This window comes from Bos grunniens, chromosome 10 (genome assembly GCF_055505025.1).
Source record: "Bos grunniens cultivar Pamir isolate PY7600 chromosome 10, Bosgru_T2T1.0, whole genome shotgun sequence".
Lineage (NCBI taxonomy): Eukaryota > Metazoa > Chordata > Mammalia > Artiodactyla > Bovidae > Bos > Bos grunniens.
Genome location: NC_141174.1, coordinates 90,238,197 through 90,262,917, shown reverse-complemented (window position 1 = coordinate 90,262,917; position 24,721 = coordinate 90,238,197). Strand labels below are relative to the sequence as shown.

Here is a 24,721-nt window from a genome sequence, read left to right as displayed (position 1 = left end):
CTTCAATGAACAGTGTTTAACAATTGAAGAAAACAACAAAAGGGGAAAGATGAGAGATCTCTACAGGAAAATTGGAAACATCAAGGGAGTTTTCTGCCCAAAGAATCAAGATAGGAGAGGGAAACATCAACAGCCTCAGATATGCAGATGATACCACTCTAACGGCAGAAAGCGAAGAGGAACTAAAGAGCCTCTTGATGAGGGTGAAGGAGGACAGTGAAAGAGCCGGCTTGAGATTAATATTAAAAACACTAAGATCATGGCATCCGCCCCCATTACTGCATGGCAAATAGAAGGGGAAAAGTTGAAGTAGTGACAGATTTCCTCTTCTTGGGCTCCAAAATCACTGTGGATGGTGACTGCAGCCATGAAATCAGAAAATGACTGCTTCTTGGCAGGAAAGCTATGACAAACCTAGACAGTATGTTGAAAAGCAGAGATATTACTCTGCCAACAAAGGTCCGATAGGTCTTTTATCAAGGCTATGGTCTTCCCAGTTGTCACATACAGTTGTGAGAGCTGGACCGTAAAGAAAGAAGAACACCAAAGAATTGATGCCTTCAAACTGTGGGGCTGGAGAAGCCTCCTGAAAGTCCCGTGGACAGCAAGGAGATCAAACCAGTCAATCTTAAGGGAGATCAACCCTGAATATTGGGGAGGTAGGAGGGAGGAGGGTTCAGGATGGGGAATACATGTATACCTGTGAAGGATTCATTTTGATATTTGGCAAAACCAATACAATATTGTAAAGTTTAAAAATAAAATAAAATTTAAAAAAAGAAAGCTATATGATGATAAAAAAAATTTTTTTTTAATAAAATGGAAAAAAAAAAAAAAAGACTGATGCTGAAGCTCCAGTATTTTGGTCATCTGTTGTGAACAGACAACTCACTGGAAAAGTCCCTGATGGTAGGAAAGAATGAGGGCAGGAGAAGAAGGTTTCAGAGGATGAGATGGCTGGACGGCATCACCGATGCAATGAACATGAACTTGGGCAAACTCCAGGAGATGGTGAGGGACAGGGAGGCCTGGCATGCTGCAGTTCATGGGGTCTCAAAGAGTCAGACACAACTGGATGACTGAACAACAACTCATAACGGTGGAATCAAGTATTTGTAACCACCTCTCTTGATGGTGGGATCAAGTATTTGTAACTTTCAGGAAGGTCCTGAGAGCATGGACATCAGATGAGAGAAAAATATTGGCCCTTTGGTAGACCAGATGTCCAGAAGAGATGCGGTAGGGGCAATCCCTAAAGGCTGGAGATTAAAGTTTCAATGGCCAAATCCCACTGCTGACTGGCCTCACCCACCATCCATGAGGACACAGCCTGTGAGGTTAGAGGAGACCCCAGGGCAAGTATGGAGGGAAAAGATTTCTGAGCCAAGGGTAATCTAGCAGAAGCAAGGGCTAGAAGCAGGTTAGCCCATCAGACAGGGAGAGCATCTAGGACAAAAAGGGTCAGGGCAGAGCACAGAATCCACTCCCCACCCAAGGCTGGTGTCCTGTCAGTTCAGTTTCCTGAGGAGCTCCTTTTGAAAGAATACTTTGTATTACATGCATCTGTGATGAACTTGAATCTGAAACTTTGTCATTGTGGGGCCTGAATAATGAGCTTTCAGAAACAACGACCCCACGTGCGCATGCAGGTGTGTGAATGGCTGACCCAGCATGTAACATTATTACCCTTTTTGCTTATTTTGGCATAGCCTAGCAAAAATGGTATCAGTGGTTTGGGAACCACTGCCCTAACCCACATTTTACCCTTCAGCTGCAAGACAATCATGGGAGACACTGGCCACTGCTCAGCAAAAGTTAGATTGACTGTGCCTGTCAAATCCTGACCTACCAACCTCGGGACTCAACCAAAGAAGGAAATGGGGACAAATCATCATGACTCCTTCTTAGGGAACTGATGCTGCTTTGCTCTTTGCTCCCAAACCACTTTCAGACAATCCCTTGGGCAAATATTGGGACCAAAATAGTGGCCTAGTTTTTTCCTTCATATTTAAAACTGGTTTATTCTCAATACAGTCTTCTGATTCCTCCTCTAGGTTCTGGGGGCTCTTTGACTCCACAAAGACTACCTTTTGGCTTTAAGTTCACACAACTTCCCTCATTCCCTGAAATGGAATTTGTCTGGATGTGAGGGCATGCCTGCCTTTGAAGGCTCCTCCTGTGAATCTCTTTCATGAGACCACATCTCTTTTCCCCACTGCCCATCAGCTCTGGTCTATATTAAGCATCCCCGCCTTTCTAACACCAGTCAATGGGCCTTTGGCATCTGGGAAGCAGGGGTGACTGGCCTTGAGGAGGGAGGGGTGGAGGAAGGCTGCCCCACCTCCCAGGTAGACCGGCCACAAGGGATGGACGTCTGTGCTGGAGAGGGCCAATGGAGTCACTTATCAGGTAAAGGCATCATAGTCTCAAACACCTCAGGGGCCAGGCAGGCAACTTGGATGTGTGGGGAGGGGTAAGCCATGGGGACTGTGAGGCCTGTGGTCAGCTGGAGGGAGCACACCCCGCCCTAAAGCATTCCAGTTCCAGGTCTTTTAAAACACTGTGCTGGCCAAACAAAATATGACTGCAGTACTCAGTGGTCATCTGCCCCCTGGCCCAGTCTGTGGCCTTTGATTGAAGTCCAGCCCTTTCTAAGAGACTCCTGCCCTCGGCACAGCCAACGGTGGGAGTGAGCCTGGGGACCTCACTTGGGGTAGGTGAGAGCTGGCTGAACCAGAGCAGACTGGCCTGACTCAGGCTGCCTATCAGAGCCTCTCTCTCCAGAACTGGAATTGGGCCCTGGATGACCAGCCAGCTGCAGGGTGTGGAAACAGAAGGTCATATAGTCTCAGGCAAGAAAGGGTGAAGCCAAGAGAAACCTCAGAGGCCTGGGAAGATGGAAGGAGTGGCCTCTCTTCCAACCTTCAGGGTCCAGCCCCTGTGCAGCCTGGATGCCTTTCCCTTCCTGCCCGGCACTGCCTGGAAGACCTGCCCACACTGTACCCTTACGACACGCCCCCTCCCTTCCACCTACATGAGAGGGGATCACTCTTCTTAGCAGCCAAATAATCCCTGAAGATGACACCTCCTAGATGAAGAAAGTGAGCTCCAGGCTGTGGGACAAAGTGCGTGCTCACCTGTACTGGGCCATGTCCAGCTTGTTGCCCAGCAGCAGAGCCGGGAAGCTGCGTTGCGTCTCCTTTGCGTGCAAAGCTAGCAGCTCCAGGTAGCTGCTGCTGCCCTCAAAGCTCTGGCGGCTGTCGACGCTGTACACCACCAGAAAGGCGTGGGCCCAGTTCAGGTAGCGCTCACAGTTCCTGGGGGTGTCCTGGGACAAAGCAGGCAGCCTCAGTCAGGGGCAGAACAGACGTGGGTAAAGGACTTCACCTGAAGCTGCCTCTCCCCGCCTCCCTGCTCCCCGGGTCTTTGTACATTGTTCCCCAGCAGGGCCCTTTTCAAAGGGGCACTTGAGTGTGGATTTGGCTTGATGTGAAAGGAGACATTGTCTCTGAGCCTCACTCCCACCACCCAACCACAGACTGGGAGACCTTGGCCTCTGGGGCATAGAGCCAAGATTCTGGCATGGCCCTTACTGAGACCTGGCTGTGCCTGGGCACTGCTGATTTGGGGTCAGGTTCATGGTGCCCCTTTAGATTCTGAGAAGAACTGGCATCGGGCCTTGGTAGGGGGTGGTGAGAACATAGGAAGATGTATGTACTGGGTGGGGAGTGGGAGTTGGGGTCAGAGGGGCATCTGTAAACACATGTGTGCACCTGTGAACACAGGCACCAAACCCCGGAGCACAGGATCTCAGAACTGACACCGGCAATCATCAGTTCTCCCCAGGCCCTGTCCTATCCCTTCTCATTTGGCAAATCGATGGATTCAGGCCCAGAGAGGTCAGCACCTCAGGGACACACAACAGATTGGGGCTGAAAAGGTTTACAGATTCCCATCCGAGGCTCCCACTCTGGAAGCAGGATTCCTCCAGAGGCTGCATGGGTTCTCAGCTCCTCAGGGGTAACGGGGGGGTAATGTTACCAGGTCTGCAGTGTCCATGACCCTCAGGTGGACAGGCTGGTGGTCCACGGTCTCCTCGGAGCTGTAGGTGTCCTCTGTAACAGACGGTCAGCCCAGTCAGAGGCAGGCTGGCCACTCCAGGGGGAGCTAGGTTTGACTCCCAGCTTGCCTTTCTGCTAGACCCTGTGCACCCCTGGGGGGCTGGCTCTGGGGCTGGCTGAGCTGGGACCACAGGAGAAGACCTTGGCTCTCACCCACATAGAGGACACGGGCAGAACCTCCCACCAAGGAGATGCTGCTGCACCTGTCAGGGCTCAGAGCATCAGAGGTCACTCACAGAACATGCCACAGAGGACGGGACTGTGTGCTGGGCCCACCCACCACGCCTGCAGAAGGAGGTGTGCGCTCCTGGGCCCAGTGAGCGGCAGAGGCTTCGGGAACTACACTGCTAGCCCCTTCCTCCTGATCCCCAAGCTTCTCCACCCTCTTCTCCTAGCACAGTACCTCGCCCACAGGAAGCCCCTCAGGGACGGTCAGGACAATCCTCTCGCACTCAGTAGGGGAAGGGACATGAAAGGAGAAACACACAACCTGATTGAGGCTGGGGAGTCAGATCTTGTTTAGAAGTTCCAAGGAAGTTTTACACATAATCTTTGTCAAAATAAATGCAGAGGAATCTAGCAGAGTTGAAAGTTTTAGGTTGGAGATATGGAAATCAAACCCAGTGTCAGCTACTTTTAAGCTGTGTGGCTTGGCCAAGTCTTTTCAACATTTTGAGGCTGTTTTCTAATTTTAAAATAAGGATAACATGGGACTTCCCTGGTAGTCCAGTGGCTAGGGGGCCTGGGTTTGACCCTTGGTCAGGAAACTAGATCCCACATGCCACATCTAACACCTGGCTCAGCCAAATAAAAAAATTTTTAAGTAAATAGGGATAACATGAAGGAGAAGGTGATGGCACCCCACTCCAGTACTCTTGCCTAGAGAATCCCATGGACAGAGGAGCCTGGTGGGCTGCAGTTCATGGGGTCGAGAAGAGTCGGACACGACTGAGCGACTTCCCTTTCGCTTTTCCCTTTCATGCATTAGAGAAGGAAACGGCAACCCACTCCAGTATTCTTGCCTGGAGAATCCCAGGGACGGGGGAGCCTGGTGGGCTGCCATCTATGGGGTCACACAGAGTTGGACACGACTGAAGTGACTTAGCAGCAGCAGCAGCAGCAGGGATAACATGATAACACTGGCTAACAGTTTTCAAGTTTTAACTCTGTGTCAGGCACTGTGGTAAAGGCTTGTCCCTACGCCATCTCAAAGGGCTGTGGGAGGACTGGATGGGCCCCTAGGCACATACCTGGCCCTCCACAAATGCCTGGGAAAGGATGCTGGGGACATGATGCTCCAAAGTTTCCAGGGCAGGTTCACATTCCTAGGTGATGTTTTTTTTAACTTTTTATTTTGAAATAATTTTTGACTCATGTAGAAGTTGCAAAACAGTACACAGAGTTCCTGTGTACCCTATCCCCCACCTCTCCCCGCAGTGTTAGCCCCTTACATAACCATAGTACAAGGATCAAAACTAGGAAACTGACTTTGGTGCCATACTATGAGCTGAACCACTGATCTTATTTGGATTTCAAATTCGTTTTTTTTTTTTTCCCAAAGTTCTCATGACCTCAAACCTGAGAAAGAGTCAAGTGGCCGGGCCTGCAAAGAGGACCTCACTGTCACAGACAATTGCTCTCCCCACCCCCAAATTTCCCCTGTGCCACTGGCCCACATGTGGGGTGCACTTGGCCCTCACCTTTCCCTGGGGGGGCCCTGGGCCCCCAGATGACCCCAAAGAAGAACCCTCTGGGCAGAACTGGGGTCCTCTGTGCCTTGCTGGCAGAATCCACTGTGAGAATAGTCCCCCCCAACTCTGGCGGAATTCACAAACACTTCTCTCTGAGGGTCACTGGCAGACAAGCCAGGCCTGGACACACGCCAGGCCCACTAGCAGCCAGCAGAAATCGCAGACAGCTCCCATCCCCAGCCTGCTGTGGGGACTTGGATAAATAGCCGCTCTTATTCAAAGACAAAAAAAAAAAAAAATCTAATGGAAAATATGCCCCAAATGTTTAACTATATTTGGTGCAAGAAGAGTGGATGCCTACGTCTCGTTCAGATTTGTCTTTATTTTCCTGCCAGAGTTGTCTGATGCATGCCTTTTAGGTGCTTCCCAAGTCCTGGGCCCAAGGAGGCACCGTTGCTGTGCCCAGCCTGGGGGGAAATATTAGCCCAGGCTTGGTCTACTGTAGCCGCGTACAACACGATAGCCTTCTGAGATTCCTGTTAGCTCTGCTGAAGAGAGATGACAAGGAGCTGAGACCCAGAGGAGAGAACTTGGTCACAGGCACACAGCACCCTACCAGAAAGAACGTGAACTCAGGGCTCCACGGTGAGACCCTCTCACGCCCTCTGTTCAGTGGACCCGCCAGTCCTCCAGCTCTGACTGGGCAGAGCAGAAGCTGCCCATCCAACCGCAACTGTGGAACATACGTGGGGGAGTGCAGAAGGCTCAGAGGTCATGAGATCATCTCACCCAGCTCCCTCGCTCCCTTGCAAGTGAGGTGACTCCAGGGGCTGGGGGTGCAGTAGGGGCTCCTTTTCAAGATGTAGTCACGTCCTGCCTTCCTGTCACAAATTCCCTGCCCTCAGGACATTCTGGAGTCCCTTAATAAATAGGGGCTTCATAACTCCTAGGGCTCCCCAGGTGGCACTAGTGGTAAAGAACCTGCCTGCCACTGCAGGAGACATAAGCCACATAAGCGACAAGGCTTCAATCCCTAAGTCGGGAAGATTCCCCTGGAGAAGGAAATGGCAATCCACTCCAGTGTTCTTGCCTGGAGAATCCCATGGATAGAGGAGCCTGGTGAGCTACAGTCCAAGGGGTCACAGAGTCCGACACGACTGAAGTGACTGAGCACACAGCACAACTCCTAGTTCTAAATGAATTTCTGAGGACTTTAATGCTGAGAGAAGTTTCTTTCCCCAAAGTGTTTTTCTCTCATTTACACTAATAATTTTTAAAGCACCACCAAAGGAGCTGTTGTCAGAGTAAGTATAGGATGATGCTTCTGAAATGGTACCTGTATCCTTATTGGAGCAGGTTGTGGGGGAAGAGAGGTAAGAAGCTGTCATTCTGCCCTAGGCGAACCAGCTAAGATTCCCCCAGTCCCTCTGTGAGAAGAGGGTGTTCTGGAGACCCTGATCCCTTCCTGGAGTACTCAGCACAGGCACACAGGCACTGAATCTCTTGGTTCCAGTAGCTCCCAACCCATAACAAGGCACAGCTCACACACAGAGCACAGTCTATTAGTCCTATCTTCCAGATGGGAAAACTGAGGCTCAGAGATCCCACAGGCTTCTGACTTCAGGCCCTCGGTAGCATACCACTCATGCATGCTCAGTCTGGACTGTAGCCTGCCAGGTTTCTCTGTCCATGGGGATTCTCTAGGCAAGGATACTGGAGTGGGTTGCCATGTCCTCCTCCAGGGGATCTTCCCAACCCAGGAATCAAACCCATATCTCTTTACATACTGAGCCACCTGGGAAGTCCTCAATAGCATAAGGCTACCCTTAATGGAGGACAACTGGAACAGTGTTTTATCTTCCTTCACACCTGAAGTTCTCCATGATCTTAGGCAAAACACTGAGCCCTCTCTGCCTCAGTTTCTTTACCTGTAAAATGGGGATAATAATAGGAGGTCTGGACTTCTCTGGTGGCTCAAATGGTAAAGAATCTGCCTGCAAAGCGGGAGACCTAGTTTGATTCCTGGGTCAGGAAGATCCCCTGGAGAAGGGAATGACAACCCACTCCAGTATTCTTGCCTGAAGAATCCCACGGACAGAGGAGCCTGGTAGGCTGCAGTCCATAGGGTTGCTAAGAGTCAGACACGACTGAACGACTTCACTTTCCCTTTTCACTTTCATGCATTGGAGAAGGAAATGGCAACCCACTCCAGTGTTCTTGCCTGGAGAATCCCAGGGACGGGGGAGCCTGATGGGCTGCCGTCTATGGGGTCGCACAGAGTCGGACACGACTGAAGTGACTTAGCAGCAGCAGCACGTTGTGCCTACACTGCACTCCAAGCTGGAAACAGGAATGAACAACACAGGTCTCCACCCCCAAAAGGCTTCTTTGGGCTCAAGCTCTTAGAAGTGAAGTGATGTGAAGTGACGTTGCTCAGTCGTGTCCGACTTTTCGATCCCTACCAGGCTCCTCTCTCCATGGGATTCTCCAGGCAAGAGTACTGGAGTGGGTTGCCATTTCCTTCTCCAGAGGATGAAAGGGTGGTTTTACATCTCCACATGGCTACCTCTCCCTTAGATGCTCAGACCTTTCTGCACAGAAGAGGATCTGGTCAGAGAGTCCCCGCTGTTGCTGGAACTAGCCATGGGATAGTGGTTGGAATGTTTAGACAGTGGACAGGCTCCCCAAGGAGCAGCGCTGGCCTCCCAATGGCTGACAGGAGAGCGTCCGGCTGTCTCTCCAGCTCAGAAGCTCTGAGGGCGGGGTAAGAGACGAAAGGCTGAGGTGACTAACCACTGCGCAGCTGCCGCCCCCTCAGCCGTCTGACTTCAAATTCCTCCACCCGCTCAGAACTCCAAAATTGCTCAATCAGGAGGCTCAAACTATCACTGTACTAGGCGCCCCTGGTGGTACCCTGCCTGAAGTGTATGAATTGGGGGACAGGAAGGAGAGACACTGGAGGTGGGTTGTCAGATAAAATACAAGATGACCAGTTAAATTTGAATTTCAGATAAACAGCTAATAGTTATAAGTATGCCCCATACTTATATTGAGGCAGCCAGAATCTGTCTTCTGAGGCACTGTCCTTGGGGATCTCCATTTTTCCTTCCCAGACATCCCTGCTGTGTGACTTTTCTCCCTCCCACTCCCCTCAGTGACCAACTTCAAGTCTGGCCTCTCCCAACACCACCCCCCGCCACCCCTTAGGGACTGTCAGCGAGTTGCCTGCCCTGCACTCCTGACTTAGCCAGGGACCCCTTTTGCTTTCTCTGTTTGACACCCTAGGGCTTTGTGTAAGACCTCCTTGGAAGAAGAGATTCTGCTGATTAAGGAATAAATTCTAAAAGCCATTGGACCAAATAGCCATGACGTCCCCTTCCTGGTCTGACACTGGGATTAAATATCCCAGCCTGGACTGAGGGGCTGATGGACACCTAGGGGCTAAAGAGCTCTTTCCTTTTGGTGTCACAGGGACATTCCATCAAAGGCCTGCTGTGGGTGCTGCTTCACTGTGGGACCCCAAGGGTCCTCCCAGAGCCTTGGATTTCCTCAGAGGGCCTTTGGGGGTTCCACAAAAGCTTATTCAATTCTCATGAATGGGGAAAATAATCTAAGACTGCAGTCCCCATTTCCAAAAAGCAGAGAGCATCCAGACATCCCATTTTTCTCTGTGGAAAGTTGACCATAAGAAATGCTATAAATGTGAGCTTTAAATTATGTTTATACTAATAAAATTCTGTATTTATTTAGATATTGGGGGTCCATTAAGCAGTTACTTGAGGAAAGCATTCTGCTGCTAAAATTAATTTTCAGAAACACTGATTTGATTAACTTGGGCGAATCTCAGCCACCACAGATGGGAAGCCATCTGAGAAGGAAGAAGGAAGGAGAAGAAAATATGCATTTAGTGTCTCCTGTGGGTCAAGCCTTAGGCTAGATCTTTTACATATGTTATTTCTTTAATCCTCACAGTAATTCTCTGAGATAGCTATTTTTATGCCCATTTTACAGATAAGGAAACAAAAGTTCAGAGAGGTTAGGTGACTGCTTCAAAGGTGCACAGCCAGTAAGTGACAGAGCCAGGATTCAAACTCAGTTCTGATTGACACCAGGGCATCCCTTTTCCCAATATACCATGAGAGAGCCAGCAAACAAGACTAGTTTTCTTGTGTGGTTAAAAAACTGGTTTAGAACCCAGTATCACTAGGGAATTTTCCAAATGTCCAGCTTATCTGGAAAAGTACACTGAATGACGATCTGGAAGAATAACACTTCATGGAGGTGGATGTTCTGCAATGTTTGATTTTTTTTTTTTTCCAAGTCTCATCATACCTAATATTTTAGGGCAAATCAACTTCTCTCAGTTCTCTTAATTGGGTTAACCCCTAAGCCATCTGGGGTGTGCTGTAGAAGGGTACATTGCTGGAACCTAAAATATTTTGCCCATGGCCTGTGTTATGCTGATGGCTCCTCCCCTTGGCCCCGAGATGCGTGGTTCTGGTCAGGCCTGGACCTACCACAGTGTATGTGGGTGTGCAGGGGAGAGTCCAATGGGACACAGCCAGAGGAACGGGGAGGAGTGGGTGGGTCCTTACCTAAGTTGGGGTCATATTCGCTGATAAACCTCCTGGTCAGAAACTTCACGGTCAGGGCTGCAAGAAGTAGAAAGAAGTTGGCTTAGTATCCCCATTGTGTCTGGCTGCTGGACACTGGAGGCTGCTCCTCTCATTTTAGAGAAGACTTTTCTAGGTGATGTAACCCCTTTGCTCTCTTGGGGAATGTGGCTGGGGAGCTGGTTTGAGAGGCTCAGATGAAACCAGAAATATGGGGAACACGTCCTTCCCAGTTGCATTTTTGGGGGGGGGGAGACAGCAAGAAAAGAAATGAGAGGCAAGTCTAAGGGGTGTTTGTGTTTATGAAGACCCTAATTAAGGGGTCTGGACCCATGCAACCAGTTACCATAGGGTCAGCCTAGTGAGACTGAAACTGAAGAGAGACATCCCCTTCAGAGATGAGGCACAGAGATTCTGAAGTATGGGGGCATTTATCCCAGTCTTGGCTATAAGCCAAAGAGAGAGTACAAGTTGAGCTGATCAGTGGGTAATCTCTGGGAGGGTTAGGAACCCTCTGAGTCCCAAGTACACACACTCTAGTCCTTAGTCCTCAAGTCTTGCCTCTAAGGCCTCCACACTTATCATGCAAGTCTCACAGAACTTAAAACCCAGGGAAGTGGTTCCAGGTGGAATGCATTCACAAGACTGATTTTGTTCAGAACTTTAGCCACCTGGACTTCCCTGGTGGCTCAGATGGTAAAGCGTCTGCCTACAATGCGGGAGACCCGGGTTCAAACCCTGGGTCGAGAAGATCTCCTGGAGAAGGAAATGGCAACCCACTTCAGTATTCTTGCCTGGAAAATCCCATGGAGGGAGGAGCCTGGTAGGCTACAGTCCATGGGGTTGCAAAGAGTCGGACACGACTGAGCTATTTCACTTTAGCCACGTAAAGCCAAGAACCAGCCCACTACTATACTGGACTCTTAAAAAGAAGCACAACATTTTAAAGAAAATCCTTAAAATTCTGTCCCAGGATTCCTAACAGTGTCAGTTTGCAAACTAATTATCCAGGGAACACATATTTTAACATTTAAATTCCTTCATTCATGTAGTCACTGGCTAATGTACCAGTGACTGAGCTGCAGATAACAGTTTGATTTTCTAAGGGACGAGGGGAAGTCTTTTCTGTAGGACAGCATGATTCAGAATCCCCACTCTGAGTCAGGGGGCTGGCTTTAAAAGTGGAAAGGAGGCCCCCGGTGACTCTCAAAGAAGGAAACTCATAGCGGAGTCCATGATGGCCATTCACTAGTGGCTGTAACTGGAAAACTGACAGTGGAAAAGCCCCCTTGCCCTCCCACCTTCAGCTGCCTGGGACTGAGAGTGGCTAAGGCAAAGATCCTTTTTCTGGATCTTTGCCTACGGTGACACCCCTACCACCTGAGCTCCAGCTGGGTGATAGCTACCAGAAGTGATGAAGGCTGTTCAGTGTTGCTAGAAATGGCCTAAGTAGAAATCCAAGAGCTTTGTTCATCAACGCCATCCTCCCGAGGGAATCCCTGGATCCAACCAGGGCTGGACCCCAGCAGGCTCAGTCCAAGGCACCTGAGATTACAGTCCAACGTGTTTCCAGAAAGTCAGGAGAAGGGTCTGGCTTGAAACAAATACATTTGAAAAGAATTCACACTTTGTTCCAGAATTCTAGGGCACTGAGGTGGGGAGTGGGGAGTGGCACTCTCCCCCTGGGAAATCCCCAAAGTCAGTATCACCTCCCTTCAGGAGTCTGGGGCCCCTTCACCCCTGCGACTAAGCTAATAGGGGCACGGGGCTGGGAATCAGTGCCTCACAGATCCCTTTGGGGCTGTCTGCTGGCCGGGAGGAGGAGATACAGGGTGGTACAGGGCACGGAGGAGACCAGCAGGGGACCGGAGACACGAGAGGAGACAGCTGGGATCACAGACAAGGAGGACACAGTCAGTGGGGAGACACAGAGGGACAGACAGGCCAGGAACCCAAGACAGCTGAGACACGGAGGAGCTGGAAACAAAACAAGAGGGAGAACCAAGCAACAGAGAAACTGAGGCAAAGAGGAAAACCACGGTGTCTCAGCCAGCTCACCTGGGCGCAGAAAGCCCCTAAAGACAGTGGGAGAGCCTGCCTGCACACCCCGAGCTCCCGCTTCTCTCCACCGCTCCCCGTGTCTCCCGTACCCGCAGAACCCCTTCCCTTCCGCCCGCACCCCACTCACCGGACTTGCCCGCCCCGCGGCGCCCCAGAATGGCCAAGTTGACCTCGAGGGGCGCGCTCTGCGGCCCGCCGCCCGCGCGGGGCTTCCCGAACACCGAGGCCATGGCGACGCTGCGGAGAGAGACGCGGGTCCCGCCTCAGGGCCCCGAGCAGCGTGCCAGCCCGTCGGGGCCTCGGGAGCGAGTGGCGGGCCCCCTGGCACTCGCGGGCCCGGCGGCGTCGGCGTCCGCTTCCCGGGCCCGGCGCCCAGCGGGCGGCGTTCCCGCGGCCCCGCCAGACCCGGCGGGGAGGAGGGGCCAGGGCGGGGGGTGCCGGCGGGCGGGGCCGCCCCGAGCGCCGCCGACTCCTTGTAAGGGCCGAGGAGACCCCTGCGGGGCGCGCTCACCCAGCTCCCCGCCTGCCGTGCGCCCCACGGCTGCGCTGGGCCTCGAAGGTTAGGAGCCGCCACCGCCCGCAGCGCCCCCCAGGACCCGACGGGAAAGGGCAAGGACCAGAGAGAGGGAAGAACGGGGTATAGGGACTGGGGGGAAGGATGTTTCCAGCCTGGTCTGAATCTCCAGTCAGTCCTTTCCCATCAGCAAGAAGATCCACCCCTCCCTTTGTCTAACCCATCGGCCCCGCCTCCTCCTCCAGGAAGCCTACCGGGTTCAACTCCAAGCCATGTGCTTTCTCTGGATCGCAAGCCCCCCCAGCCTTTGCGCTCAACTTCCCCAACCACATTACCCTCCCCTTCGATGTGGGACCTGCAGAACCCATAAAGGACCCTGGCTTCTGGGAAGGGGGCGAGGGAAGATCTCCTTACTAAGATTTCATGGCCAACCTGGGCCCAGCTTCAAGAGACCTAACCCAACCGGGATTACGGTTTTCTTCCTGATGGGAGCTTATGAGTGGCCTAGCATGCAAAAGGGGCATTTATTGGTTCTAAAACTTGGCACTCCCTCTTGCCTATGATTCTGGGACTGATGAATGAACCTGGCAGGGATCACCTGTCATTGCCCTTGAAACCCAGGGGAAAATCTGGACCTGCTGGAGAAAGGGCAAAGGACCAATATGAGGAATCTGGACATTTAGGATCTAGTGCTAGATCTTAAATGGGTGACCTTGGGCAAGTCATCTCACTTCTTTGGGCTTTGGTGACCCCATCTATGGGCTTCTCTGGTAGCTTAGTGGTAAAAAATCCGCCTGCAATGCCGGAGTCTCAGCAGTTAGATCCCTGGGTTGGGAAGATTCCCTGGAGGAGTGCATGGCAACCCACTCCAGTAGTCTTGCCTGGAGAATCTCAAGGACAGAGGAGCCTGGTGGGCTACAGTCCATAGGGTTGCAAAGAGTCAGACACGACCTAAGTGACTCACACTCACACTCACACACACACACACACACACACACACACACACATTCCCATCTATAATGCTAAAGGAGGGCGGAAATGAATCCCAAATTCCATGAGTGGTTCAAGCCCAATGGAGAGTGACAAAAATCCACCCTGGGTTCCAGGTCTAAGTACTTTCTAGAACCCTGTGGGATCTCTCTTTTGAAATACACCCCAGACCAGAGTGGGGAAAGATGTGGGCGTCTCAAGAGACTTCTCACTGCAATCTGTTCCCCTCCAACCCCCACCCTAACCCCCCTATCCTCCCACAGCTAATCTACCCACCTACGCACAAAAGAAACCAGGAAAGTCCAGGTCAGCAGATGGAGGGACTGGAGTCAGAGCCTGATGGTAATAACTTCTCAACCAAGAGAGAAAATTATTTTCCAGGACAGGACATAAACAACTCAGCCTAATTGTTTCTGGGAGATCATGGTAAAGCAGCTGTGTTATGAAGACTCTAAGGTGTTGGGAGGAATTTGTTTAGATTACACCCACAGGCCAGAATCGCTCACACAGCTAGTGGCCTTTGAGTTGTAGAAGGAGAAAAAGTGGGAGGCAAGTTCTGGCCACATCCCTGGGCTGGCCCGAGTCCAGGGAGGACAGACTTGTTCTGAGTGGGGCTATGGGGAGACTCGGTCTCACGGGAGGACTGCTGGAGAGAGGGCAAGCTGTGGACCCCCAGAAGCACAACAGGGAATAAACTTTGGCTCTGCTACTTCTCTACGTATGGGATTTTGGAGGAATTACTTTCCTTATCTTTAAGACTCAGACCAACTAGTAGATGAGAGCTTCAAGGTGGCAGGTTCCAGCTCAGTGATTTTGTGAACTCTAACCACCTGAGCTGTCCATAGTTAGAAGGGACTACTGTCTTTGGAGGAAATGAACCTCCTGACACTAAAGGCAAATGGGGGTGAGATTTCAAGGTGTTATAAGGCAGGGGTCCCCAACCTCTGGGATCTAATGCCTGATGATCTGACGTGGAGCTGATGTAATCATAATAGAAATAAACTGCACAATAAATGTAGTACATTTGAATCATCCTAAAACCATCCCCACCCCCGGGTCTGTGGAAAAAAATTGTCTTCCACAAAACTGGTCCCTGATGCCAAAAATATTGGGGACTGCTGTTGTAACAAGATACCACAATGATTTGCAAGATGGGATGAGATGATCCTTAATCCCCTTCTAGTTCAGAGATTATTTGAACTGGTTGCCAGCTGGTTGCTCAGGCCCTCAGCTATGACTGCTAAGTCTGCCCCTCCTATGAGGTGTAGGAGGAAAACAGTTGCCCACCTCACAGCTGCAACCACTCCCATTCTCCATCCTCAGCCTCTTCGTCTGTGGGCTGCTTGTCCAGCACCCAGAAGTGCCCACTTGGACCAGAAAGGCCCTTGGAATCATCATTTACTGTCAAACCATGGAATAAGCTGGGCTTCAGTTCATTATCTTTTTTTTTTTTTTTTAAGAACATTACTCTCTGCATGTTTTTTCTCACACATCAGTATTTTCTCAAACACTACCAGCAGTTCCAAAATCTATCCAAAAATACAGTCAAGGGACTTCCCTGGTGGTCCAGTGGCCAAGACTCTGCACTTCCACTGCCCGGAGGCACATGTTCGATCCCTGATTGAGGAACTAGAGTGTGACATCTCGTGGCCAAAACAAAACAACCAAACAAAACAAAACAACCAAAAATACCGTCAAGTAATTATGGAAATTTGACACAGGAAATACGAAGTACTGGATCCAACCTATCAGGTTGAAATATAAAAATTTCAACATTTTCCACGTATGTCATTCCCTGGAGGGTAGAATTTATTGAATAGGAATATTCACTATTTGTATATGCAAATACCATCACCAAATTATTAACCAATTAAGTAATTATCTTGGGGATTTTGTAAAAATCTATGAACAGTGTTGAACTAAAAGGACTCTTTGAGTTAAAGGATTTGAAATACACGTGTTTGGAAATCAATGAGAAATTATCATTGATTTTCAGATGGCCTTCTTGGTCTATTTTTCAAAGACCCCAAAACTCATTTAGAATTCCCAGAGCTGCAATATAATTAAATATCTATTAGACTAAGCCAATATGTTAATAATCTCCTATAATTATTCACAATACACTTTCTGTTTTTATCCATCTGTTCCTTATTATCATCCTAAGAGATGGTTATCACACCCATTTCATAGTGGAAGAATTACAGAAACACCTCATCTTTAAAACAGGGATAATATTAAGTATTAGATGAGATAACATGAGAATGTTCCACCCAGAGCTTGGCCCATAGCCCCAAACAGCAAATGATAGCTTCCTGAACTCACCCAGAACACAAATAGCTCACACTTCTTACCCAACTACCAAGAAGTCAAAACTGTATAATGACCAGAAGTTTGGGCACTTTAGGTCAAGAGAGAGGTGATTCTACTAGAACCAGTATCCAACCCCTCCTTATCACCTTTGAGGCTCTTATAAGGGGCCCTCGGGCACTCAAAATGCAGAGGATTTGGCTCCTCGCCCAGCAATGGGCTCAAGAGATGCTCAGTAGATGTCTCCAGAGTGCATGAGTCCCATCTAGACAGGTCTGGACAGGTAGGACTAAGTCTTGCCCTTACTACTCACCACCCCGCCCCCCTGCCCCAGAAGCCATTCCATATATAAAGCTAACATTTTTGGCTCCCTTTGAGATGTCACTGCAGTCCCTGGAGGCACAATATGATAACCTCTTCTGTGATTTTTCAATTATAAAGTCAAATGTGAAAACTGAACAAAACCTTAGAAGTCAGATACAAGCTCCACTTTACAGACAAAGAACTGAGGCCTGGACAACTTGGGTAGCTTTTGCAAGTCAAAGATAATACCAGCAGCAAAACCCAGTAGGAATCCTGACTCCTAGTACAGTGCTCTTCTTCAGGTACAGGCAAGCACATCACTACCCTGTGTGCAGAAACATCACTATGGGTGGGAAAGGCCAGGAGACACTCATCAGGCAGGAAGGCCATGAGGATACAACTGGAAACGACTTCAGTCTCATACGGTTCAACCCCTTCATTTATAGTGGAGGATCAAAAGGAATTGTCCAGCACAGGAGCTGAGCCCAGTCCTCCACCAGCCTGCAGGATCTCCTGGGTCAGGGGTTGTGTCTCCTCCACCAGACTAGGGACTCCTCCTCAAGTTAGGGCCCAGTCACTGCAGAGAAAGAGATAAACAAGGCAGGGTGCGCTCTGGAAAAGCTCAGAGTCTGACACGGAGCCCCATTCCTTGCTCCCACCCCCAACCTCACAAAGTAGAGAGGGAGGTTGGTGTGGGGTCATGCAGGGCCTGGGAATTCCGTGGGCTGTCCACAGCCATGACAGTTCCTTGTCCTCTCCAAGTCCCAAAGGGACATTTGTCTGGGTGGAGGAAACTCCCACCAGCTGCAGAAAACACCCCACTGGGGCCTCGGGCACAGAGCCAGAGTGCAGATCCTGGATCTAGTCTCAGAATCAAGACCCCCCACCTTGGGTGACCTCCTCCTCACTTCCCTTCTTGGCTGTAAGGGTGGGGGTTGGGTGTGTGTGCTAGTGCCAACTCACTGGACCGGGGCTGGACTTGTGGAAAACTGGGCTTGTGGGCAAACTTCAGCCTGGAGGGGCTTGTGCTCTCCGGAGAGGTACAAGTGAGGTTCCACCTGTCTGCCAGTTACTAGGTGCCAGGAATCAGCCATTTGGGGAGGGAACTGTGATCCTTTGTTTGAACCTGGCAGGAGGCAGCAGTTACCCTTCCCAAAGACAAGGCTACTGCAGGTGAGGAGGGGCAGTTGGGCCGGGGCCTGGAGTCAAGTGGACAGGCTTCAATCCATCCTACATCTTCAATCATAACCAAGGAAAGTCCCATTCCATCTCTAGGCCTCCCTTTCCTCATCCATGAAATGGGAACAGAGACATTCTCCCTGTCCTTGAGGCCACCAGCAACGTCAGAGTCAGGCCTGGGCACTGCAGAGCCCACTTTCCTTTAAGAGGGGGACTGTCATGCCTATAGCCAACATCTAGCCCCAGGGAAGGAGAAAAGCTGACAAAGGGCCTGGTATGGTATCCATGGGGACTCTGGCCCACCCCTTCTATCTCCTCCTCCTCTTCCTGTCAGGTCTCTGGGGCAGAGAGTCTTGGCTATTTCTGGCTGCTGCCTCCAGGCTTCAGGCTTCCCAGGCTCACACAAGTGGTCCCCACACCCCAGCCCTACTTTGATGGGATGAACTGGCTAAGAGTTCCCTGGCAAGAAAGGCACACTCGTGTTGGATCTACAGATTGATACGTGAGGATCTATGCATGCGTGTGTCTTGGGGGGAGGGAAGCTCCCCAGCTCCCCTCCCAACTACAGCTTTATCACTATGAGCCACTGAGCCACTCCATCTTCCTGAAGACCTGCAGCTGAAAATACATCAGATGTATCAGGGGAAGATACATCCTACACAGGGCTGGGCCTCAGTTAACCCACTTGTAGCACAAAGTAGCAGAGAAGTTAACCACTAAGCTCCCTTTGGCTGACATTTTAGAACCCAGAGTCTTAGCTGGTAACCCAGGAAAGTTCCAGGTAAGATGGATAGCAGGAGGCCTGGGGCTCTCTGCTACCAGCTACGCAACCCTGGGCAATTCCCTTTCTGAGGTTTCCCTGGTGGCTCAGGTGGTAAAGAATCTGCCTGCAATGCAGGAGACCCGAGTTGGATCCCTGGGTCAGGAAGATCCCTTTCAGAAGGAAATGGCAACCCACTCCAGTATTCTTGCCTGGAGAATTCCATGAACAGAGGAGTTTGATGGGCTATAGTCCAGGCTGTTGTTGCAAAGGGTCGGACACCACTCAGCAACTAACACTTTCACTTTCACACTATAAATGAAGGGGTTGAATCATAGGAGACCGAAATTCCTTCCAACTGTGACCTCCTGGCACAAAGTGACTGCCCAGCATTTGTAGCACAGAGAGGACAGAGAGTACAGCGGTTAGGGGTGTAGGCTCTGGGGTCACACTGGGTGCACTCCAGTCCTAGCTGTGCTGCTCTCTGGCCACGTCACCTAGGCCAGGTGAGCAAACCTCTTGGTGACTCTATCTCCTCATCTATGAGTTTAATAATATTTGACTCATGCATGCTATAAGCAATAAATGGATAACATCTATCAACTGAGGGAAAATAACAGTATCTACTCATCAGATTGTTGTAAGGATTATAGAAGTTAAAGTACTCACAAAAAGGCCTGCAGTGCAGTTTAAGGCTTCACTTAAACAGGAGAAGCCTGTCCCCTTCCCATCCACAGACATAGAGTCCCCTAAGCAGTGCCACTTTTTTTTCCCCAAGATCTGAGCTATACAGCAATGGATGAGTAGGGAGTACCCAGTAGGGAATAGACATCAGCTTCCCATTCCCATCCCCAGAGACTACTTCCACACTCAAGGGACTTACTGAACGTTCACCCGTTACCCATCCATTTTACAGAGTAGGAAATCAAGGCTCAAAAAGAGACTGGACTAGCTGGATTCAGGGGCAGAGGCCCAAGGCAAAGGAGAATCTGCCCTGGACCCCAGCCTGGTCCTGGACAGACTCTACCTCTGTCTGTCTGTCTGGTGCCCAAATACCCCTGCCCCACCAACCAAGCCGTGGGCCAGGTATTAACCTCGTCCTGGCACTTTCCCAGCTGAATGACCTTGAAAAGCCATATAAATTCTCTGACCTTCATTCTGAACACTTTAGATATTGTCCAAATACCATGCAATAGTTGTTAATTATTGGCCCCATTTTGAGGAAGCAGAGGGTCAGAGTTAGGGTATCTGCACTAGGGGTTACAGCTGATTTAGTGCAGGTTAAATGGGATATCTTTGTAAACTGTCCTCACGGTGCCCTAAGGCCCGTAGGTGCACACTATATGGTCACTATTATTATTATTATTTATCACACGGAAGTGAGTGACCCGGCAGGTGTCCAGATGCCCTCCGGGCCCTCGGCCATCCAGCCCGCTGGCCACCACATCACATGAGCCCTACTATCTTTAGCCAGGGAGATATTTATATCCCCCGGGGGAAGTTTCTGTCGCTGCGGGGGAGCCCCACTGTGGGTGGCCGCTGCGTCCAGGCCCCCGGAGGTGGCCTCTGCCCCTCGAGCCCGCCATGCCGCAGGGCCCAGAGACCCTGGTGCAGGTGTGGGTGGGCAGCCAACTCTTCCAGGCAGACCGGGCCCTGCTAGTGGAGCACTGCGGCTTCTTCCGCGGCCTCTTTCGCTCGGGCATGCGGGAGGCGCGCGCTGCAGAGGTGCACCTGGGCGCGCTGAGCCCGGACGGCTTCCACACCACGCTGCGGGTGCTGCGCGGAGAGCGTCCAGCGCTGGCGGCTGCCGACGAGCTGCTGCAGGCCGTGGAGTGCGCCGCCTTCCTGCAGGCGCCGGCGCTGGCGCGCTTCCTAGAGCACAGCCTCACGTCGGAGAACTGCGCGCTGCTGTGCGACGCGGCCGCAGCCTTCGGCCTGCACGACGTCTTCCACAGCGCCGCGCTCTTCATCCGCGACGGCGCCCGCGAGCTGGCGGCCGAGCTGGCGCTGCCCGAGGCCCGCACCTACGTGGCGGAGCTGCGGCCCAGCAGCTACGTGGCCGTGAGCACACATGCGCCGGCGCCCGGCTTCCTGGAGGACCCTTCGCGCACCATGTGCTACCTGGATGAGGAGGAGGACACCTGGCGCACGCTGGCCGCGCTGCCCCTGGAGGCCAGCACGCTCCTGGCCGGCGTGGCCACTCTGGGCAACAAGCTCTACATTGTGGGCGGTGTGCGGGGCCCCAACAAGGAGGTGGTGGACCTGGGCTTCTGCTACGACCCCGACAGCGGAACGTGGCGCGAGTTCCCCAGCCCCCACCAGCCGCGCTACGACACGGCGCTGGCCGGCTTCGAGGGCCACCTCTACGCCATCGGGGGGGAGTTCCAGAGGACAGCTATGAGCTCAGTGGAGCGCTACGACCCGGCCTCGGGCTGCTGGAGCTTCATGGCCGACTTGCCGCAGCCAGCTGCCGGCGTACCCTGCGCACACGCCCGCGGCCGCCTCTTCGTGTGTCTGTGGCAGCCGGCAGACACGACGGCCGTAGTGGAGTACGCTCTGCGGGCTGATGAGTGGCTTCCCGTGGCCGAGCTGCGGCGCCCGCAGAGCTATGGCCACTGCATGGTGGCCCACCGCGACAGCCTCTACGTGGTGCGTAACGGACCTAAGGATGACTTCCTGCACTGCGCCATCGACTGCCTCAACCTAGCCACGGGCCAGTGGACAGCGCTGCCCGGCCAGTTCGTCAACAGCAAAGGCGCACTCTTCACTGCCGTGGTGCGCGGCGACACCGTCTATACAGTCAACCGCGTGTTCACCCTGCTCTATGCCATCGAGGGCGGCTCCTGGCGGCTGCTTAGGGAGAAGGCCGGCTTCCCACGGCCCGGTTCCTTGCAGACCTTTCTCCTGAGGCTGCCTCCTGGTGCCCAGGGGCCTGTGGCCTCGACAACACCAGAACTGTGATCCTTAGGCTGGACTTCCGGACTAGATGCCCAGAGTCTTCTGTGAGCTATGGCTGAGTCTATGAGAGTGACCTTAGGAGCTGCCGGGAACTTCAGGCCCTGGTTGAGATGTCCAGGGTCTTATGACTTCTGGTTGTGTGAAGGTATCCAAGAATCTCAGGAAGCATCGACTCGGGATCTCAACCCTCAAATTACTTGGGCTCTCTTGAGAGCTGGTGGGTCACAATGTCAGTGGAAGGGATGGGGGATAGGATTTCAATAATCCAGGCTTGTGTGTGAAAGGGCCAGTAATTGAGGACTGGCTGGGAGTGGGTTAAGTGATGTTAATGAAACTGCCAGTCAAGTAAGAATTAGGCACCTACTGTGTACTCAGCGCGGCACTGGGCCTAATGTGATTGTAGTTACCAGACAGGGTTTCAAAAGCTTAGAGTCTAGCCCAGAACAACAAAGGGTTTACATGCACTTGTCTTGATCCACAGAGGGCTGAAGGCAACTTAGAAAAACAAATAACAAGAAACAAACCCTGCAATATAATCAAAGTACTGAAGCAATCAGGACAAAGGGAAAATAGGGAGAGGGAAAGTATGTTATTCCAGGCAGGAGGGTAGTAAATAAACTGTATAAAGACGGACAGGATAATTAGCTGCTGAAGGGGGAGATTCAGAAGAGGAGAGACAGGGAAAGCTGGGCAGATGGGAAGAGTCTGTGAGCCCTGCCTGTGAGGCAGAGCAGCTGTAGATGGAGGCCTCTGGGGAGGCTTCGAGGCTGGCCTGGCCTGTGGAGAGAGAAACTGAGCTGCACCTGGCGTGAGACCTGTGAGGGAGAACGGGATTCCCCGCACCGTTTAATGGGATGTGGGCCCACAGGAGAGAACCCAGTCGGAGGTCTCTTACCCACTGCCTTTTCTGTCATCACCCCAGGGGCAGTGGACTGTTAATTTTCATGACTTCAGGTTACTCAAAGTATGAGCCCAATTTAGAGCAGGTCTGATGGCGGCTCTGCTGGTAAAGAATCCGCCTGCCAAAGCAGAAGACATGGGTTCAATCCCTGGGTCAGGAAGATTCCCTGGAGAAGGAAATGGCAACCCACTTCAGTATTCTTGCTTGGGAAATCCCATGGACAGAGGAGCCTGGTGAGCTACAGTCCATAGGGTTGCAAAAGAGTCAGATAGGACTTAGTAAATAAACAAACAGCCTCCATTGCTGCCATTCACTGAACCTGGAATGCCTTTCTGTCTCTCTGTTGCCTCTGTACCTACCTCCTCTGTGCAGGGTTGGCTGTTCCCAACCTTGACTGCCTGCATTGCTCATTGGACCCCTGGCTGACATCATTGTCTGTGTGTGTATGTGCACATTCGTGCAGCTGTGCACATATGCAGATAGCAAGAACAGAGATCTTATGGTGCTGTCAGCTGAGCTGGGGCACTTTCCTACCTGCAGAATCAAATGATGAGGTCCTACAAATGAACATATCTATGAAACAGAAGCAGGCTCACAGACATAGAGAACAGGCTTGGGGTTGCCAAGGAGGAGGAGGGTTTGGGAGGGAAGGATTGAAAGTCTGGGTTTAGTAGATACAAACTGTTACATACAAAATGGATAAGCAACAAGGTCATACTTATGTATAGCACAGAGAATTATATCCAATATCCTGTGATAAACCATAATGGAAAAGAATAAGAAAATATATATATATATAGACATATATATATGAGTCATTTTGCTGTACACCAGAAATTAACACCATATTGTAAATATTTCAATAAAAATTTTTTTAAAAAAGAAAAACACGAGGTCCTAAAAGACCCCAGGCTATATCAACCACTAGTTAGGGATCTGGTGCTGACCTCTGGTGTTAGGACTCTTATCTCTCCTTTAGCATACCCCTACGCTAGTCTCTGGTCAGATGCCCAGCTCATTCATCCAGCTGCTCCATGCCTCTGGGCAGACTTCTTTGAGTGGTCCTAAATGGTCTCCATCCTCCAAGATGCAAGGCCTGTGGGAAATCCTGGCCTTGTCACAAATGGCGAGTATGGCATCAGCCGGACACCTCCTGGGCATGGAACCTAGTGTCTGGGTTGCCCCTTGCTGCCTTTCCCCTGAACTATGTTCCAAACCCTGGAGAATGCGGACCTAGAAGCGTGGGACCTTTCAGGCCTGCATTAATCTAATCTGATGAGTCACAATAATAAATCCTGACTTTTATATCCTGTGAATGATGTGCAGAGTACTTTCTCATCTGTCTTCCCATTCTAGCCCTGCCTCAGCCTGAGAGTTGGATACCTTCTCCCACTGATGAGATATGTGAGGTTCAGTGACCAAGTGGCTGGCCCATGCCACAGAGCCCCTCACTTTTTTGTTCTATGAAAGTGTATTCACATGTCAAAGATGTATCTAACTCATTAATAAGGAAATCAAAAAATAGTAAGGCTGGTTCAGTGGCCCACTTGAGAGGCAAAAGTTCTGTATATTTTGTTGGAAAAGATACACCGAAATAAGTTTGCTAAGGTAGAGGTGAAGCTGGTTAATACCTTATAGGGAATAATACCATAAATTTTGTGGTTCTCTACTGGGCTAAATTCCTTTTCATATTCACATACATGCACATACATACTTGTATATGCAGCTACAAGTTAGCATATAACTCTACAAAGTCAGGACCCTAATCAATAGTAAATTGTTGGGACTTTTCCAGTGGCCCAGTGGTTAAGAATCTGCCTTGCAATGCTGGGGACACAGGTTTGATCCCTGGTCAGGGAACTAGGGTCCCACATGCTGCAGAGCAACTAAACTTGCACCGCAACAAAAAATCCCGTGTGACACAACTAAGACCTGATGCAGCCAAATAAGTTTTTAAAAACAGTAAATTGTAGAACAAAGGTACAGTCCCTTGCCAAGTCACTTCAGTCATGTCCGACTCTCTGCGACCCTATGGACCATACGTCGCCTACCAGGCTCCTCTGTCCTTGGGATGCTCTGGGCAAGAATACTGGAGTGGATTGCCATGCCCTCCTCCAGAGGATCTTCCCAACCCAAGGAGAATGAAATAACTCTGAGTGCTTCAACCCTGCCCCAGAACGACACTGCAAGGACACACAGTCCTCCTTTTGCCTATTTCCAAGTTATGGATAATTTTTCTTAAAGCGCAGAACACTCTCCTCCTTGCTCACTCCTCCTGATGGATGCTGAACACACTTCCGGTCTCCAGGCCCACCAGCTCCTC

At 51.0% G+C, this 24,721-nt stretch overlaps 2 protein-coding genes across 7 annotated transcripts in view; one reads left to right on the top strand and one right to left on the bottom strand.

Moving 5' to 3' along the window:
- RASL12 (RAS like family 12) overlaps positions 1-12,860 on the bottom strand; it is a 32,997-nt gene extending 20,137 nt beyond the window's left edge. For 5 of the 6 annotated variants that reach the window (XM_086323030.1, XM_086323031.1, XM_086323033.1 and 2 more), the window contains exons 1-4: positions 12,614-12,860; positions 10,408-10,464; positions 4,042-4,115; positions 3,138-3,328 (exon numbers count right to left, since the gene is read on the bottom strand). In XM_086323030.1, the coding sequence (XP_086179156.1) occupies positions 3,138-3,328; positions 4,042-4,115; positions 10,408-10,464; positions 12,614-12,716 (425 nt within the window). In that variant the 5' untranslated portion in view covers positions 12,717-12,860. Of the gene's footprint in view, positions 1-3,137; positions 3,329-4,041; positions 4,116-10,407; positions 10,465-11,831; positions 12,016-12,613 lie in introns of those variants that run through there. The other variant, XM_086323029.1, reaches the window with a different exon arrangement.
- Positions 12,861-20,045: 7,185 nt separating this feature from the next.
- Positions 20,046-23,714, top strand: KBTBD13 (kelch repeat and BTB domain containing 13). Its single transcript, XM_086323027.1, has one exon. The coding sequence runs from the start codon at positions 20,124-20,126 to the stop codon at positions 21,498-21,500; it is 1,377 nt and encodes a 458-aa protein (XP_086179153.1). The 5' UTR covers positions 20,046-20,123; the 3' UTR covers positions 21,501-23,714.
- Positions 23,715-24,721: the final 1,007 nt, after the last annotated feature.